This window comes from Lepidochelys kempii, chromosome 2 (genome assembly GCF_965140285.1).
Source record: "Lepidochelys kempii isolate rLepKem1 chromosome 2, rLepKem1.hap1, whole genome shotgun sequence".
In the NCBI taxonomy this organism is placed as follows: Eukaryota; Metazoa; Chordata; order Testudines; family Cheloniidae; genus Lepidochelys; species Lepidochelys kempii.
In genome coordinates, this window is record NC_136381.1 from 213,384,568 (window position 1) to 213,403,604 (window position 19,037).

The 19,037-nt window shown below is 39.6% G+C and overlaps 1 protein-coding gene across 1 annotated transcript in view; it reads right to left on the reverse strand.

Annotated features, from left to right (window-relative positions):
- Nucleotides 1–19,037, reverse strand: part of HDAC9 (histone deacetylase 9) — a 704,858-nt gene that overhangs the window by 537,389 nt on the left and 148,432 nt on the right. The window contains exon 3 of the mRNA XM_073333773.2: nucleotides 18,882–19,016. Within this exon, the coding sequence (XP_073189874.1) occupies nucleotides 18,882–19,016 (135 nt within the window). The remainder of the gene's footprint in view (nucleotides 1–18,881; nucleotides 19,017–19,037) is intronic.

Consider the following 19,037-nt stretch of genomic DNA (forward strand, 5'->3'; position numbering starts at 1 on the left):
TCATTCTACAATCTTCCTTAACATGGAAAATATAGTTTCCATTAATTGTCCCTTCCATTATGATTTCTTTGTTTGTTTGTTTAAATGGAACAATTTTCTAAAAGGAAATACTACCATCTGGGAGAGTCTCACACTTAACTCCAAATTTTTGGCAGATCTCTATATAATCCGGGCAGCACCACTTTTAGCAAATTGGCAGTTCCTCCTGTAGTTACCATACTGCAGTTCTAAAGCCCTCATTAGAAGATTAGGACATTCCAGTGAACTCAGATTATAAAACAGATCTTTCCTTAGGATGCATTTTATCTCAGAAGGATGTGAGTAGCCAAAGGAAACAAAAGAAAAAGACCAACGTTGTCTAGAATTGCAGTCCCTCCCCACTAACTCCTCAGCAGAACCAAATGTTTAACAACTTCTGCAGCAAATATTACGGCATGTAAATCTGATTGTTGGAGCAGTCTATTTCTGACCTGGTGGGTGTTAATAGCTAGTCTCAAATTAGGTGACAGACTGAATTTTGGGGGCATTGGCGCTTTTTGACCTAAACAGCTTGTCAAAATTTGAGTCTGTGTGTGTGTGTTTCAGTTGAGAATAGAAATTGGTGGTAGCCACGTATTTTTAGTTTGATGCAATCTTGTTTACTTACAACAAATGTACGAAGTCCTGTGTCTCTGAAAGCAGAAGGAACCAAGAACAAAAATGAGCAGTTTCTTAGCTTACCAGTGCCCAAGCCTCTCTCTAGCTTTTTTTCCAGCGTCACATAGGGGTCAGCAATGTGTCCGTACACTGACACAAGTGTCTGTGATAAAAATGTTGAGGTACGTGGTAATTTTTTAAGAAACGTTGAATGGCTGAATGATGTAACCCTCCCAATGCCCATCATTAAGTACAGTAATTTGGTCAGGTGTCCGTCACACAACATAGTGGTGCCAACCTCTGGCGTCACACTGTGCTTCCAGGCTCCTGCTTGGCTTTTTATTGCCTCTTTCTGTTCTTGTCTGTGACTTTGACATCAGTATCTGTGTGTTCTCTCACACTCCCATTTACAATTGTGCTGAAAGACCAGGATCCCAAAGATCAATCTAAAAACAGTTCCATGAGGGAATGTGTTAACATAAGCAGGTCAACTATCATGTAACACTTGTGCAGTTCATGTTTACTGTAACTAAGAAGTCAGGATTTGCATAAAAGCTACGGGTAATGAGTGTTTGTGGTGTGTGTGCAAGTGAAAAGCATGTTAAATATCTGTTTTGACACTTGTGGCATGCTACACAGGCTGTACAATGCTTCATGGTTTTGGAGAGTTGATAGTCGTCATCAGTACATAGTCAAAAAATGGGAGACAAGTCTACCACCTCCTTAGCATGCCTGTCACATATTGGTGAAACACCTCACCTCTTGGATGAAAAATTTCCATTGTGCTGCATACTCTTGCAAGAAGTTTGAGAGCACCCAGCTTTTTCATCCCCAAAGTCTAAAGTCTCCAATAATGAAGGCAAATTCATTTCCAGATATATTTCTTAGTTAACTCTTTTTGTGAATACAGACTAACATGGCTGTTACTCTGCAACCTGTCATTAGACTACTCCAACTCCCTTCCGAAAAAGCATTTCTACCAAAAGGCCTAATCCAAATCCTAATCCTCCCCAGACAGAAGTGTTAAATTAATAATAGAAATTTCTCTCTCTCTCTCTGCAAGTAAGACAGAAAGAAAGAGGAAATTGCCACAGCTAAACCCCACATCTTTTCAACAACACCCCTTAGTAGTTTCTACATAGATTATTCAGATGGTGAGCTCTTTGAGGAGAATATCTTGGGCCAGATTCTGAACAGGTGTAAATTGGTGTCCATTGATCTCAGTTAACACCTTTGCTGGTGTCATAAATATAAAGGCAAGGGTAAACCCCTTTGAAATCCCTCCTGGCCAGAGGAAAAGCTCCTCTCACCTGTAAAGGGTTAAGAAGCTAAAGGTAACCTCGCTGGCACCTGACCAAAATGACCAATGAGGAGACAAGATACTTTCAAAAGCTGGAAGGAGGGAGAGAAAGAAAGGGTCTCTGTCTGTCTGTATGCTGCCTTTGTCGGGGATAGACCAGGAATGGAGTCTTAGAACTTTTAGTAAGTAATCTAGCTAGGTATGTGTTAGCTTATGATTTCTTTAAATGGCTGAGAAAAGAATTGTGCTGAATAGAATAACTATTTCTGTCTGTGTATCTTTTTTTGTAACTTAAGGTTTTGCCTAGAGGGGTTCTCTATGTTTTGAATCTAATTTCCCTGTAAGATATCTACCATCCTGATTTTACAGAGGTGATTTCTATTTACTTCTATTTCTATTAAAAGTCTTCTTGTAAAAAAACTGAATGCTTTTTCATTGTTCTCAGATCCAAGGGTTTGGGTCTGTGGTCACCTATGCAAATTGGTGAGGCTTTTTATCCAACATTTCCCAGGAAAGGGGGGTGCAAGTGTTGGGAGGATTGTTCATTGTTCTTAAGATCCAAGGGTCTGGGTCTGTAGTCACCTAGGCAAATTGGTGAGGCTTTTTACCAAACCTTGTCCAGGAAGTGGGGTGCAAGGTTTTGGGAAGTATTTTGGGGAGAAAGACGTGTCCAAACAGCTCTTCCCTAGTAACCAGTATTTGTTTGGTGGTGGTAGCAGCCAATCCAAGGACAAAGGGTGGAATATTTTGTACCTTGGGGAAGTTTTGACCTAAGCTGGTAAAGATAAGCTTAGGAGGTTTTTCATGCAGGTCCCCACATCTGTACCCTAGAGTTCAGAGTGGGGGAGGAACCTTGACAGCTGGCCTGACCAAATATATTCATAACTTCCTGTAAAGTATCTGCTAGTGCCATATAAATAATAAATAAATAATCATGTGAATTGGTTATGTAAATATGACATTTCTAAAATGTCTAGACGAGACTAATCTCTGTACTGATACTTCTTTTATTCTCCACACTAAACACTGGCTCCTTTTACCTTTAATAATGCCTCCAACCACACTAAAGAGGTGTCCTGAAAGTGCACTGTATGGTGGACAACAGCAATTTTTGCCAGAGCTGACATCTCAGATCACAGTACAATTGGTTTTCAAATATATAACTCACAGTGGAATGACAGTAAAAATTGTCAGGCTCAACATCACAGCTAATGAAAACTAAAGTTTTAGTGGATGGACTGTAGATTAAGTATTTGGCATTTTAAATACTATTTGGCACAGTATCTCTCTTCCCCAAGGAATCACTATCATAAAACAGTTAATAAAAATGCTGTACTATCAGGAGCCTGCAAATCTTGATGGTGATAAGCACCCCTTTTAATATTAAAACCCATCATCATTATGTCTGTTTTTCTAAAGTAGTTTCTACCTATGCCTACCATTCAAAGAGCAAAACACTGTGATCTCAGAAGACTGACAACAGACAGTCTTCCGTTGTGTGACCCTGCTACAATTACAGGATGCTGACTTTTATCAAGAACCTTGTTGAGATGTGCATTGAATATAGGGTTCACATTAACAAGACCTGAGAAATTAAACAGCCTTAACATGTGACAATCAGGGGTCAAAGTATAATATTTTCATGAAAATGGACTTTCCCATTTACCATTAATAAAATAAAAAATATATATACCATGCACATTTAAATCATCTGCATTTCAAAAGGCTTATTATTGTTTTCTGTTCAGAACTGATACTTTTTATTGTATTTGAGATATGTGGATGCAGAGAAGACCTTATGCTTTGTTTTATCCTCCCACCTGCCTATTCCACACTGAGAAAGTTCAAGTAAAAAATTATGACTCTGATGTGAAAAGGTAGAGGAAGGTTATACAGGAGCATGCTTCTGTTTACATATACTTAGCATAAATAATTATCTCTTGAAGGATAAAACAGACAATTATATGAACTATAAGAACTAAAGTTTAATTCATTTTGAGATGTTTCTACATTTTGAGATGTAAATCCATCTTAAAGGAACTTGTTCCCATAATCAATGTTTACTTGAAAGTCATACATTATATAGGATGTATTCTGTCAGTAGCCCAAGCCGTTTTTATTTGACACAATTTTTTTCAGCTATTTTATCCATTTTGTTAAGAACATTAGAAATTTCTGCTACATGTCTGTGCATGCAATCAAACTTTAAACGGTCACATCAGATGCTTCACTGCCTTGAAACATTCTAGCTAACTCAAAGCACTGCTTAATGGCTAGGAAAAAACTGCAAAAGAGCAATGGAGGAAAATGGAAATTCTGTTAAAGATGCATTAAAGTGACAGGATTTACACAACGCTGATTTCCATGACAGCCTTCTGCTCTTAAGTGATGAGATCTATCACATACAAAGCAGTATTTGGACTCTGAAATATAGCTGATTAAGTAAATTGTCCTTCTTCAAACTGGAAAATCCTCTCAGTAAAAAAGGACTGGTCATTAAAAACTATTGACTTCATTGCATAGTTCATTAACAAACACTGAATATCATGGACCAAATTCATCTCCACTGTAATTCCAACAGAGCTAATGGAGTCATCCTAGGTTAAATTTGGCCCTGACTTTTCAGCAGGTCAAATTGTTTTAGACCATTTTATTTGTAAGTGTTAAACATCTGTTTTGTGTACATCAAAGCTGAAAAACATACCACAGGAATGCAAAGTTAGGATGAGCTTATTATCCTTGTTTATTCAGACTACTTCCTCAGACTATTTCAGAGTATATAGGAGCTCCACAGATAAGATACATCCAAACGTATAAAATAAAAGGTCCATGATAAGATAGTATTAGAGACCTTTTAAAGAATTCCTAAGCATTTGCCATTAGTAGCTCATCTAGGTTCTAGATTTGGGTGCATTAGAAAGAGGCACAGATGAGGAGTACTTATCACCACTTCAGTTATGATCAGACAGCTGACATTTATAAGAATATTTTATACAGTAATGTGCATAGTCCAGGTAATGATAGAGTGCTGTCCTGGCAGTGACTTGTGGTGGATAGCTACTTGTGTTAGGCCATCAACCCTTGGAGTCCAACACTGAAAGTCAACTTCTCAATCTATTTAACAAAGGTACTTTTAGCTTTTACTAGGTGTGTGCATACGTGTGCGTGTGAGAGGATATGTGCATATGCATGTGTGCAGTATCTAGAGATTAGCATCCTCTTCCCTTTTTTTCATTGGGGGGGAAAAAACAGTACTATACTTTCACCTGCCTCTACACCACCTGCAGGCTACAGGTACTGTTAGGAATCTCTACTGTGGTCTGGGTGGATACCATTTCAATCTATCACCATAAAAACAAACCTGACACTAAATATTTTGTCTGAATTTATGCCCAACGTTAAGAAAGCACCTACTTCACTTACAAATAACGAAACTATAGTAACTTCCTCAGAAATAGTGTATCAGTGATCATTTTATAACACAGGCATAAGTTCTACCTTCTTTTCCATGCAGGGTCTGATCCAAAGCCCATTGAAATCAGTAGAAAGATACCATTGACTTCAATGAGTTTTGTTGTATTAGGCACTTAATCCTCACTTATTTTAAATCTGAGAGCAAAATTTTCTGTTTTACGGTGTATTATCACAGTGTGTGAGCACTGATCAAAAATTAACAAACTGAGCATCACAACATATCTATGATACACACACACACAAACCCCAGGGTGCGTATAATTAATCCCATTATACCAATTGGGAAACTGAGGTTAAATGGCTTGCCCAAGGTCACACAGGGACATCTGTGGCAGAGCTAGGAACAGAATTTTGACTCCCAGTCACACATCTTAACCACAAGACAATTGATCAGTTATAGCTACAAGAGAAAATGACATTTGTTAAAATTCATTCAGCATTGGGTTCTTCATTGTTCCCCTTGCAACTTCAAAAATGCCAATGAGGTTGTATGAATAGGCAGAATTTGGCCGAGTGTTTTGCACTAATTACTGTAAACTCTCTTAGTTAAATCAAAATAGCACTAATTGGGTAGGATTGGCTGGAAAACAAGAACTCTGTTTCACAAAAAAGTTTTGAAGTTTCTAAATAGGTTTCTGAACCGCACTGGAAAAAAAAGAAGAAAAAAAAAGCTTTTTTGAAAATTTGGGCCAAAACAGCAACAACAAAGCAAAAGGGGGAGGGATACACACATACCACCTGGGGGTTAGTTTATTCACCTGGGATGGGGCTGACCCAGGTTCAAGTCCCTGCTTTTCCTGATTGGCAAATGCCCAAACCACTGGGCTAAAGAGTCAGTTTCTCAATCTCTCTTCTTGGAGCTGTTCTACTTTGTATAAGTAATTAAATATTCATTGGGCCAACAAGATACTGACTCTATAGCCCAGTAGTTAGGGCACTCACTTGGAATGGGAACTTGAACTTGTGTCTCCCAAATTCTTCATGGGGATGGCTGAGTGTTCTGCCCTGGGCTACTGACTATTCTGGGGGCTGTCTTTCATTTTGACCAGAAATTCTACCCTGGACCTTAGAACCCATCTCAATAAATCAGATTTTCTGATGAAAAACACTTCATCAAAACATTCCCAACCAGCTCTACTCATTGGGACAAATTCTGCCTTGGCTTAACTTTACTCCCATACGGAAGTCAATGGACTTGGGCAGAATATGACCTTTCAGTGCTTATTGGAGTGTGGAAAAATACATCCACTATTATGGCTTCAAGAACAAGGAACAAAATATATATTTTTTTAAATAACAAAGAAGTGAGAATATTTTTTCTTGCTTATGGATCCATACGTCCTTTGCATATAGAGCAATAACCCTCAAGATCATCTGCTCTTGTCACAATATTGTGACTAGAAAAGATATGCAGCAAACACAACAGTCAATGACCAAAACAAGCCCTAAGTCCCATGCATTCCACTGTACCAGAGAAGCATCTGAATGTGATGTTTTCAAAAATAAGATCAAATCTACCTCTTTCCAATTTTTTCCTAGCTCAAAATAATTTTGAACTGAGATTGAAACATTTTCCCATCTGTCAAAATATTTTAAGTAGAATAAAGCTGGTGGTAATTTGTCAAAATATTTAATTGCTTATAGTATCTAAAATTAAGCAAGCAGGTCCCTGAACTATTTAAAATAAATACGCTGACAAAGAAACAAAGCATTTTTAGAAAAGTTTGCAGGATTTTGCTGTATAACTAATGAGGTTATTTAAATTGACATGAAGACTGATGAGAGTAGTAAAATGTATACAGAGAATGCTGGGCTTCATTTTCTGCCTGGAGGTTCCGGGCTCTAGATCACCATATATACATTAGATTATGAACCTTACTGGAGAAATGCTTAGGGGGATGGATATGTATCACCAGATGAGCTTTCTTTCTGCTTTCAAATCCTTCATTTAAAAATCAAATCTTCTTCTTCCACAAAGACTTTCAAAAACACCCACCAGAAATCAAATAAAGCAAAACCATCAAAAATGCAGTTTCATGGCTCTACTTTCAACCTACTGATTTTATATGTATTTTATAAACACACAAAAAATGTGTTAAAAGTCAAGCACTCAAAAGTTAAGAAAATGCCAGAATTAAAGTTGCCTGGACAACCTTAATTTTCCTCCCTTCTGTGTAATTTATCGTGATTAATTGTGCTGTTAAACAACAACAGAATACCATTTATTTAAAATAATTTTGGAGGTTAAATACATTTTAAAATATATTAATTTCAATTACAACACAGAATACAAAGTGTACAGTGCTCACTTTATATTTATTTTTATTACAAATATTTGCACTGTAAAAAACAAAAAAAATGTATTTTTCTATTCACTTCATACAAGTACCATAGTGCAACCTCTTTATCACGAAAGTTCAACTTACAAATGTAGAATTATGTACAAAAAAACCTATATTCAAAATAAAACAATATAAAACTTTAGAGCCTACAAGTTCACTCAGTCCTACTTCTTGGTCAGCCAATCACTCAGACAAACAAGGTTGGTTACAATTTGCAGGAGATAATGCTACTTGCTTCTTGTTTATAATGTCACCTGAAAGTGAGAATAGGCATTTGCACGGCACTGTTGTAGCTGATGTTGCAAAATATTTACATGCGAGAGGAGCTAAAGATTCATATGTCCCTTCATGCTTCAACCACCATTCCGGAGGACACGCATCCATGCTGATGATGGGTTCTGCCTGATAACGATCCAAAGCAGTGAGGATTGACGCATGTTCATTTTCATTATTTGAGTTAAATGCCACCAGCAGAAGGTTGATTTTCTTTTTTGGTGATTTGGGTTCTATAGTTTCTGCATCAGAGTGTTTTTTCATAAATACTAAGGTCAGAAGGGACCATTACGATCATCTAGTCCAACCTCCTGCACAACACAGGCCACAGAATCTCACCCACCCACTCCTGCAAAAAACCTCTCACCTATGTCTGAGCTATTGAAGTCCTCAAATCATGGTTTAAAGACTTCAAGGAGCAGAGAATCCTCCAGCAAGTGACCCGTGCCCCATGCTACAGAGGAAGGCGAAAAACATCCAGGGCCTCTTCCAATCTGCCCTGAAGGAAAATTCCTTCCCGACCCCAGATATGGCAATCAGCTAAACCCTGAGCATATGGGCAAGATTCACCAGCCAGATACCCAGAAAAGAATTTTTTGTAGTAACTCAGATCCCACCCCTTCTAATATCCCATCTCAGGCCATTGGGCCTATTTATCATGAATAGTTAAAGATCAATTAATTACCAAAATCATGTTATCCCATCATACCATCTCCTCCATAAACGTATCGAGTTTAATCTTAAAGCCAGATAGATCTTTTGCTCCCACTGCTTCCCTTGGAAGGCTATTCCAAAACTTCACTCCTCTGATGGTTAGAAACCTTTATCTAATTTCAAGTCTAAACTTCCCAATGACCAGTTTATATCCATTTGTTCTTGTGTCCACACTGGTACTGAGTTTAAATAATTCCTCTCCCTCTCTGGTATTTATCCCTCAGATATATTTATAGAGAGCAATCATATCTCCCCTCAACCTTCTTTTAGTTAGGCTAAACAAGCCAAGCTTCTCAAGCCTCCTTTCATAAGACAGGTTTTCCATTCCTCGGATCATCCTAGTAGCCCTTCTCTGGACCTGTTCCAGTTTGAAATCATCCTTCTTAAACATGGGAGACCAGAACTGCACACAGTATTCCAGGTGAGGTCTCACCAGTGCCTTGTATAACAGTACTAACACCTCCTTATCTCTACTGGAAATACCTCGCCTGATGCATCCCAAGACTGCATTAGCTTTTTTCACGGCCATATCACATTGGCAGCTCATAGTCATCCTATGATCAACCAATACTCCAAGGTCCTTCTCCTCCTCCGTTACTTCTAATTGATGCGTCCCCAGCTTATAACTAAAATTCTTGTTATTAATCCCTAAATGCGTGACCTTACACTTCTCACTGTTAAATTTCATCCTATTGCTATTACTCCAGTATACAAGGTCATCCAAATCTTCCTGTATGATTTCCCGGTCCTTCTCTAAATTGGCAATACCGCCCAGCTTTGTATCATCCGCAAACTGTATTAGCACACTCCCACTTTTTGTGCCGAGGTCAGTAATAAAAAGATTAAATAAGATTGGTCCCAAAACCGATCCCGGAGGAACTCCACTGGTAACCTCCCTCCAGCCTGACAGTTCACCTTTCAGTAGGACCCACTGTAGTCTTCCTGTTAACCAATTCCTTATCCACCTTTCAATTTTCATATTGATCCCCATCTTTTCCAATTTAACTAATAATTCCCCATGTGGCACGGTATCAAACGCCTTCCTGAAATCTAGGTAAATTAGATCCACTGCGCTTCCTTTGTCTAAAAATGCTGTTACTTTCTCAAAGAATGAGATCAGGCTGGTTTGGCATGATCTACCTTTTGTAAAATCATGTTGTATTGTGTCCCATTTACCATTGACCTCAATGACCTTAACTACTTTCTCCTTCAAAATTTTTTCCAAGACCTTGCATGATACAGATGTCAAACTAACAGACCTGTAGTTACCCAGCTCATTTTTTTTCCTTTCTTAAAAATAGGAACTATGTCAGCAATTCTCCAGTCATACGGTACAACCCCTGAGTTTACAGATTCATTAATTCTTGCTAATGGACTTGCAATTTCATGTGCCAATTCCTTTAATAGTCTTGGATGAAGATTATCTGGGCCCCCCGATTTAGTCCCATTAAGCTGTTCGAGTTTCGCTTCTACCTCAGATATGGTAATATCTACCTCCATATCCTCATTCCCATTTGTCATGCTACCATTATCCCTAAAATCCTCTTTAGCCTTATTAAAGACTGAGGCAAAGTATTTGTTTAGATATTGGGCCATGCCTAGATTATCTTTGACCTCCGCTCCATCCTCAGTGTTTAGCGGTCCCACTTCTTCTTTCTTTGTTTTTTTCTTATTTATATGGCTATAGAACTTTTTACTATTGGTTTTCATTCCCTTTGTAAGGTCCAACTCTACTTGACTTTTAGCCTGTCTCACTTTATCCCTACATGTTCTGACCTCAATAAGGTACTTTCCTTGTTCATCCCTCCCATCTTCCACTCCCTGTATGCTTCCTGCTTTTTCTTAATCACCTCTCTGAGATGCTTGCTCATCCAGCTTGGTCTACAACTCCTGCCTACAAATTTTTTCCCCTTTCTTGGGATGCAGGCTTCCAATAGCTTCTGCAGCTTTGATTTAAAGTAATCCCAGGCCTCCTCTGCCTTTAGATCCACAAGTTCTTCAGTCCAATCCATTTCCCTAACTAATTTCCTTAATTTTTGAAAGTCAGCCCTTTTGAAATCAAAAACCCTAGTTGCAGATTTATTTTTGTTAATCCTTCCGTTCAGTTTGAACTGAATTAGCTCATGATCGCTCGAACCAAGATTGTCCCCTACAACCATTTCTTCTATGAGATCCTCACTACTCACCAAAACCAAATCTAAAATGGCATCCCCTCTAGTCGGTTCAGCAACTACTTGATGAAGGAATCCATCAGCTATCGCATCTAGGAAAACCTGAGCCCTATTATTGGTACTAGCACTCGTCCTCCAGTCTATATCTGGGAAGTTAAAGTCTCCCATGATCACGCAATTTCCATTAGTATTTACTTCATTAAAAACATTAAAGAGGGCTCTATCCATAGCTCAGTGGTTTGAGCATTGGCCTGCTAAACCCAGGGTTGTGAGTTCAATCCTTGAGGGGGCCATTTAGGCATCTGGGGCAAAAATTGAGGATTGGTCCTGCTTTGAGCAGGGGGTTGGACAAGATGATCTCCTGAGGTCCCTTCCAACTCTGATATTCTATGATTCTATATCCAAATTAGATCCCAGGGGAGGCTCTAGTAGTTTTCTTCCCCAATGTGATTTTTACCCAGACGGACTCTGTCTTATCCATTCCATCGCTTCTTATTTCTTTACATTCTACCTCATCATTGATACACAATGCTACTCCACCACCTTTACCTTTATTTCTGTCTTTCCTAAACAGCACATACCCTTCAATACCTGTAGTCCAGTCATGACGACTATTCCACCATGTTTCTGTTATCCCTGTAATATCTGGTTTCACTTCCTGCACCAGTAGCTCTAGTTCCTCCATTTTGTTACTGAGGCTCCCCACACTGGTGTACAAACATCTTAATTTTTGCTGTTTGGCCTCGCTCACATTCTGTACCCTATTAGGCACGGTCATTCTACAGCCAGTATCACCTATTAGACTGGAATCCACACTACCCTTCCTCCTTATGTCCATTCTCCTACCCACAACTGTATCCTTTCTTACTTCATTTTCTTCCCTCACAATGCTAAAATCCGGCGTGGAGATTACCTGGACATCTCCCAACCATCTCCCCCAAATTGCTAGTTTAAAGCTCTCAATCAGTTGTGCCAGCCTCCATCCTAGAAGTCTATTTCCTTCCCTACTCAGATGAAGTCCATCCCGAGAGAACTGTCCTCTGTCCATGAATGCCTCCCAGTGGCCGTACATTCCAAAGCCCTCCTTATAGCACCACTGCCTAAGCCATCTGTTGATAGTCATAATCTCGTCACACCTTTGTTGCCCTTCTCTAGGAACAGGCAGAATCCCACTAAAGATCACCTGAGCCTCGATTTCCTTAAGCGTCTTCCCCAGCCTAGCATAATCTCCCTTAATACTTTTCAGCGAGAATCTAGCCTTATCATTTGTTCCCACATGAAGGATAATTAGGAGATTCTTTCCTGCTCCCTTTACAACCTCAGGTCTACATCTTAGCACCTGGAAGACAGCACACCCTTCTATTCTCTGGATCAGCTCTGGTTACTCTTTTAAGACTTCTAAAAGCATGCTCCATACCTTGTCCCTCTCAGATTTTGGACGGCACTTCAGATTATTAAACCTTGGGTTGAGTGCTGTCGCTATTTTTAAAAATCTCACATAGGTACCTTCTTTGTGTTTTGTCAAATCTGCTGTGAAAGTGTTCTTCAAATGAACATGTGCTGGGTCATCATCCAAGACTGCTATAACATGAAATATATGCAGAATGTGGGTAAAACAGAGCAGGAGACATACAATTCTTCCCCCAAGGAGTATAGTCACAAATTTAATTGAAACTTTTTTTTTAAATAAGCATCATCAGCATGGAAGCATGTCCTCTGGAATGGTGGCTGAAGCATGAAGGGGCATACAAATGTTTAGAATATCTGGCATGTAAATACCTTACAATGCTGGCTACAAAAGTGCCATGCAAACTCGTGTTCTCACTTTCAGACGACATTGTAAATAAGAAGCAGGCAGCAGTATCTCCCGTCAATGTAAACAAACATGTTTGTCTTAGTGATTAGCAGAATTAAGAAGTAGGACTGAGTGGACTTGTATGGGCTAAAGTTTTACACTGTTTTGTTTTTGAGTGCAGTTATGTAATCAAACAGAATTTGCCTTTGTAAATTACACTTTCAAGATAAAGAGATTGCTCTTCAGGACTTGTATGAGGTGAATTGAGCAGGAGAGTGAATTTGTGTGGGGGGGTGGAGGGTGAGAAAACCTGGATTTGTGCTGGAAATGTCCCACCTGTTGATCACTTTAGATAAGCTATTACCAGCAGGACAGTGGGGTGGGAGGAGGTATTGTTTCATGATTTCTGTGTGTATATAAAGTCTGCTGCAGTTTCCACGGTAAACATCTGATGAAGTGAGCTGTAGCTCACGAAAGCTCATGCTCAAATAAATTGGTTAGTCTCTAAGGTGCCACAAGTACTCCTTTTCTTTTTGCGAATACAGACTAACACGGCTGTTCCTCTGAAACCTGTCACTATTTCTTTTGTTTATCATTTTTACACTGCATATATTTGTAATAAAAAATAATATAAAGTGAGCACTGTGCACTTTGTATTCTGTGTTGTAACTGAAATCAATATTGAAAATGTAGAAAAACATCCAAAAATATTTAATAAATTTCAATTGGTATTCTATTGTTATAAGTGTGATTAATCGTGATTAATTTTTAATTGCAAATTTTTTTTGCATTAATTGCATGAGGTAACTGAGATTAATTGACAGCCCTATCAGTTACTCAATATTTTGTTTCTCCTCATTTTTCAGTGTGTGGCTCCATATCTTATTTATTGTACACTATTCAAAACACTGCTTGGATGACAGAATTATTAATTTCCTCATGGGCTTCTTTGTGGTGCTCATCAATATAGTATGACTGCTTTGCAAACAGTTCTTGTCTCCAGAAGCCCCGTGAGGTTAAGGAGTAAGGTATTATTCCCACTGTAAAAAAGTTGAGGCACTGACAGATTAAGGACAAAAGTTTCCACTCATTTTGGCATATCTAGGACTTGTTTTTTCAGAGTACTTAGCATTCTGTAGCACTTTATATGTTCAAAGAACAACTCCCACTGACTTTAGTCCCAGCTGTGATCACGCAGAACTACTGTAGTGCGTGCCACAGGGTACTAATTCAGGTACTCAAAAAATTATGAACATGCAATTAGTGACCACCTCTGAAAAGTTTGGTTTAAGTAACTTGCCCAGCACTACACAGGAACTCTGACGTGCTGCTGTCCAAGATCTGTCTCTTCCCCATTCCTTGTTCCCACGCACATTCTTTAGTACTCAGGCTTCTCATCGCAGTCTTGGTCTCCCCCTCTGGGCTTTCTATGGTCCCAATCCCTTTTCTCACTCCCAGCCTCACCTACTCCCCACATTCAGTTCTGACCTCTTTACCCAGCCAGTCCAATTTCTCCCCCGCCCATCTGTCTCTCCTTTCTCTTGCCACTAACTCCCAGTCCCAGTCTCCACTCCTCAGGCTTCTGATTCCAGTCCCAGTGTTCTTGGCCAGCAAGTCCTACTCTCACCCCTCTGGAATCCTCATCTAACCAGTCTTTCCCCCTGTCCCAATCTCCTTGTCCTATCTCAGTGTGCCCCTTCCCAGCTAACTTGTCCCAGTCTCTTTGCCCAGCCAGTTCTACTTCTCCCCCAACATCCCAGCCCCCACCATTAGGTCTGTCTTCCCTCTCTCCCCCAACCCTCGTGGTTATCAGTTCCAATCTGCTTGTCTAGCCATTATCAGTCTCCCGCAACTCTCTGTCCCAGTCTCCTGGCCCAGCCAGTCCAAGTCTCCCTCCCCTCTGTTAGCCTCCGACTCTTATCCCCTCTGCAATCTAATCTGGCAGTTTCCTCCTCCATACTACCTGGTCCATTAAGAGTGCAGGAGAAAGAGGCACTCTGCTCTCAGCTCAGGTGCCGAGACCTGACATAGCGCACACAGCAGTCCAGAGCTTCAATTGCAGGAAAAACCCTTCTCAGCCTCACACTAGAGCATGCCCAGTGCGGATGGAGCCTTCAGGGAATTTAGCTGTTAAGGACTTGTTTCAAAGGCTTATCACTTGGCCAAATTTTAGTAGATTTTTCATGGGGACAACAAGAGACACAATACTGACACAAAGGCCACCCCTGCCAAATTTAAAATCCCTGCTGCAAAGCATGGAGGTGTTTGAGTTTTTCAAAGAAATGGTTGCCAGAATTTTTTACCTGGGCAAAATGAAGTATTTTTCCTTATCCTTGTTCTCTGAAACAGCTGAACTATATTTTGGTAATTATTCTCCCACTCCCCACAATATCCAGCTTGAGGCATTAAACTAGCACGGACAATTTCAGCCCAATGATTACAAGTTTGTCAAAGTTACAAGCAACTGAAAACATGGGAAGTGTTGGGCAACTTTAATAATAGACTGTGCTACCAGCCCTGCCTTGCACATGCGAAAGAGAGAGTTTATATGTAACCTGTCTGAATACATTGTCCGTGTCATTCAACTGTAAGATCCTTGTGGGAAGGGGACAGTGCCTTCCTCTATATTTCCACAGTGTAATCACATAGATGGTGCGCAATAAAAAATAATAGTAACAACAAAAACATTACTATCAGATTGTTCCTTACCTTCCAGTCATGAAACCACTGTCTACTTTTTCCTCTTAGACAATATTCTAGTAAGAATAGATTGGAAATCCATGCTTTCTTCTTCTTCTTCTTCTTTTTTTTCCTTAAACAAGGGGCAGATTTACATGTCCAACTCTCATTAATACTTGTGTTATATACATTGAGAAAGAAATGAATTCCTTTGTAATCCTGCAGGATCACACCATTTTTCACGCACACATTGTTACACACCGCACTGTAACAGTTGCTCTCTCCATAATCCTAATGCAACTCCCTTTAAAGACAATAGAAGGATGATCATTGACTTCGATGGGACTGATCCAACTCCAACGTGACTTGATGTACCAGCAAATCTAGTAAAATTACACCTTCATGTTCCATTCTTCTGGAGTGAATAATGGCTAGCACATCATCCCCTTTACCCAGGCTAGCTTTCACTCCTCCAAACCCTTTCCAAAGGAACAGGGCCACTTCAGTTGCTTCAGCAGATCTACAGATGGGCTAGTAATTACTAGGGAGAATATTGTCTGCAAACAAACATTTGGAAAGGATTGTGGTGCTGGAGTGTGTCAGACTTCAAAATTTCAGTTCAAATGAAAGGCCTTCCTGAGAGATGCAAGACTGCCCTATGGTTAAGACAAAAGATTGGGAGTCAGGAGTCAAGGCCACACGGCAAACTTTGTGTGTCTTTGGCCAAGTAACTTAGAACTAAACTATGATTCAAAATATATGTAACTGCACAAAAGAAGCAAGAAGGATAACAACCTCCCATAGGCCCCTACTGATGCTATCCAGACCTCAGGCAAAATTCTGAGCTGTGCCTCTAAGAGGCGCAGTCTGGAACTTGCAGCCCTGAGGCAGGAGAGGCTAATGTGGTTTAATCCACCTTTGCGCCCTCCTGCTCTGGGGGATGGAGAAGCCCCTTGCATAATTCAGACAGGCCTCCCAGGGCTGTCTGAGTTCCAGCAGTCTTCTCAGGCTGTCTGATGAGCATCAGTACTGCCCAGAATCTACACACCATACATGCTGCAGTCCAGCCCCAACACCCCCCCCCACCATTTCCCAGCCCCACTCCTGGGACAGCCTCTAAACTGGAACTTCCAAAGGAGTCCTTGGAAGGCAGATTTATGGCTCCCTACTGCAGTATCTTCACCACGGGACTCCTCCCCACATTGGACCAGGGCTTTTTAGGCCCTTTTACGTGGCAAAAAGTGGCTAGAACAGGAGGGAGGATCCCACTCATTAGGTCCAGGTGCACAGGTGTAGGTGGAGCTGTCTGTCTGTTTACTCCTTTCCCAGAGTAGAAAGTGGTCGGGAAGGGACAAGGAATGGGGGGGGGTGAAGTACAGTTTTGGTTCAATGCCTCTAATCTGCTGGCCATTGTAGTTGAGCCAACACAGAGAGCACGGTCATTAATTACTGGTACAGTTCAGCAGAAAATTAATATTCCCTGGGAGCAAATGTGATTCAGTTACATCTCTGAGGCCCAGTGACTACCAGTGCTACTTTTGGGGTTTACACACTATCCCTTGTTCAGGACAGTACCTAAAGGTAAACTCTAGCCCTTAATCTCTTTGTGCCTCATTTTCCTCAACTGTTTAACAAAGGTGTGGAAGGCTTAACTCATTCATGTTGATAAAGTACTTTGAGATCATTGGAGTGAAAGCACTATGTAAGTGCACAGCAGTATTATAGCGATCAAGTGTGCACAGAGAGAGCTCCTGTAGCCTGTACAGGGCATCGTCAGCGGGGATTTGCCAGAGACTTCACTAAGAACAGGATTAGGCCCATAATCCATGGAAGCTACATTTTAGCTAGTACTATCGCCATGTATCATTTTAATAGATCGTTCCACTAGGTGACATTTTCAGTACTAGTAAAATATCCCTGGTCTATAACAATGACTACAGTTGCATGATCTTCTGAATAGAGCTAAATTTTTACTACTTCCTTGCTTAGGTATATAGAGTGTTTTTCTTCTAGACTTCTCTCTCGAGCTATTTTCAGATAGCCAAATTTGTATGTGCTTTTATAACTGAATTATAACAGCATTTTATGCCAACGGGTTAAATTTTTTAAGCTCTCAGAAAAGCTGCTTAATAATGCTTAATAACATAAAAACAACTGCACGGCTAAATGAAAGAAATATCTATAAATGGGTGGCCCTTGGGTGTTTCCAGCTATTGAAGAGCATAAGTGAATTTTATTGGTAAGGAATTAGGAATTACTGAGGTGTACTCCAAGCAATACAAATCAAGTTACTGAGCAATATATTTGCTTGTGAATGGACTGAGAAAATATTCTCAGGTAATTTATAATACAACACATTTGTTAAAAATTCAGAAGTCAATCACAAAATTAAAAAAAAAATACCTAAGAATAAGTAATCAAAAATAAAACACACAACAACGCAGAAACAGTAAATTATTCCCAACATATATCATCCTAGTGTGCACAATCATACAAAAATTTTACTCATGTCTGTTGTTCTCAGACAGTCTGAAATTTGATATATTATCTTGCAGTTCAAGTAACTATGAAAATGTGCCATATAAATACAAACCCTCTCAGACATATCCATCGTAGGCCTGATCCTACATTTCTGGCTCTGCCAAAACTCCCACTGAGCAGAATGATAGGGTGATGGTGCTTAGCACCTTGCAGAATAGGGCCCTAATTTAACTGGACTGTGCTACTGGTCAGCCCAAAAAAAAAAATCTCATTTTCAGTTGCACTCCTGAATAATTTCCCACAATAAGAATGGGAAAGTCCTATCAAAAATTAAGCCAAACATTTGATAACGTGTCAAGTATTTCCCCTGAACTTACTGCATTTCGTACGAGTTTGTCTTGACAAGAGTGAAGGTATAATTTGATAATACTGCAGGTATACTCCAGAACAGCAATCTCACACTTTGCAGTTGTTGCCAGAGAATTGTGTAGCTGCCAACTTTGATATAGCCTCAGCATCCTTATGTAATGACAACTTATTCCCTCAAGTGAAACACAACAAATCTGTTGTCCAGAATAAGTTTTCCTACATATCCAAAATTAGCTGGTCACATTTGGAAAACTCACTCATAACTGAACATTTACTTCTGCCTAATCTAGAAGCCCTCTTTTTTACTCTCTGTGGTATTTGTGAGCAAAAAACATTAATTTATAAGATTGCCGTCTCATTCTAAGCAATTAGCTTGCGAAAATAAAATGTTAGTAGTGACAGCTATATTACTATTTTAAAATATAGTAAAAACAAGCAACAGAAAATTAAAAACCATCAACACTGGACTATTTTTTTTAAACTTGCTTCATTCATTCTCATTACCGAGCATGAAATTGCTTTACAGTATGGATGAATGATCTTAGAATACCATATCTTGGTCTCAGAGGAGAAAATCCAATGCAAAGAGAAAAAATATATTTGTCAAACACTTGTGTCCTGTGTTAAAATGTATTTACATTACTTACCATAGCCCCAAAGTCTATTCCAATACATGGTGGGGGATACCGTAGAATGACCCCTCTGCAGGCGTCCAAATCGTTCTGGGTAGTTAAGATGCTTCTCATAAGAGGCTTCTGTAATGCATCCCAAACATTTTCCATCTAAATCCATTTTAGCGCAAA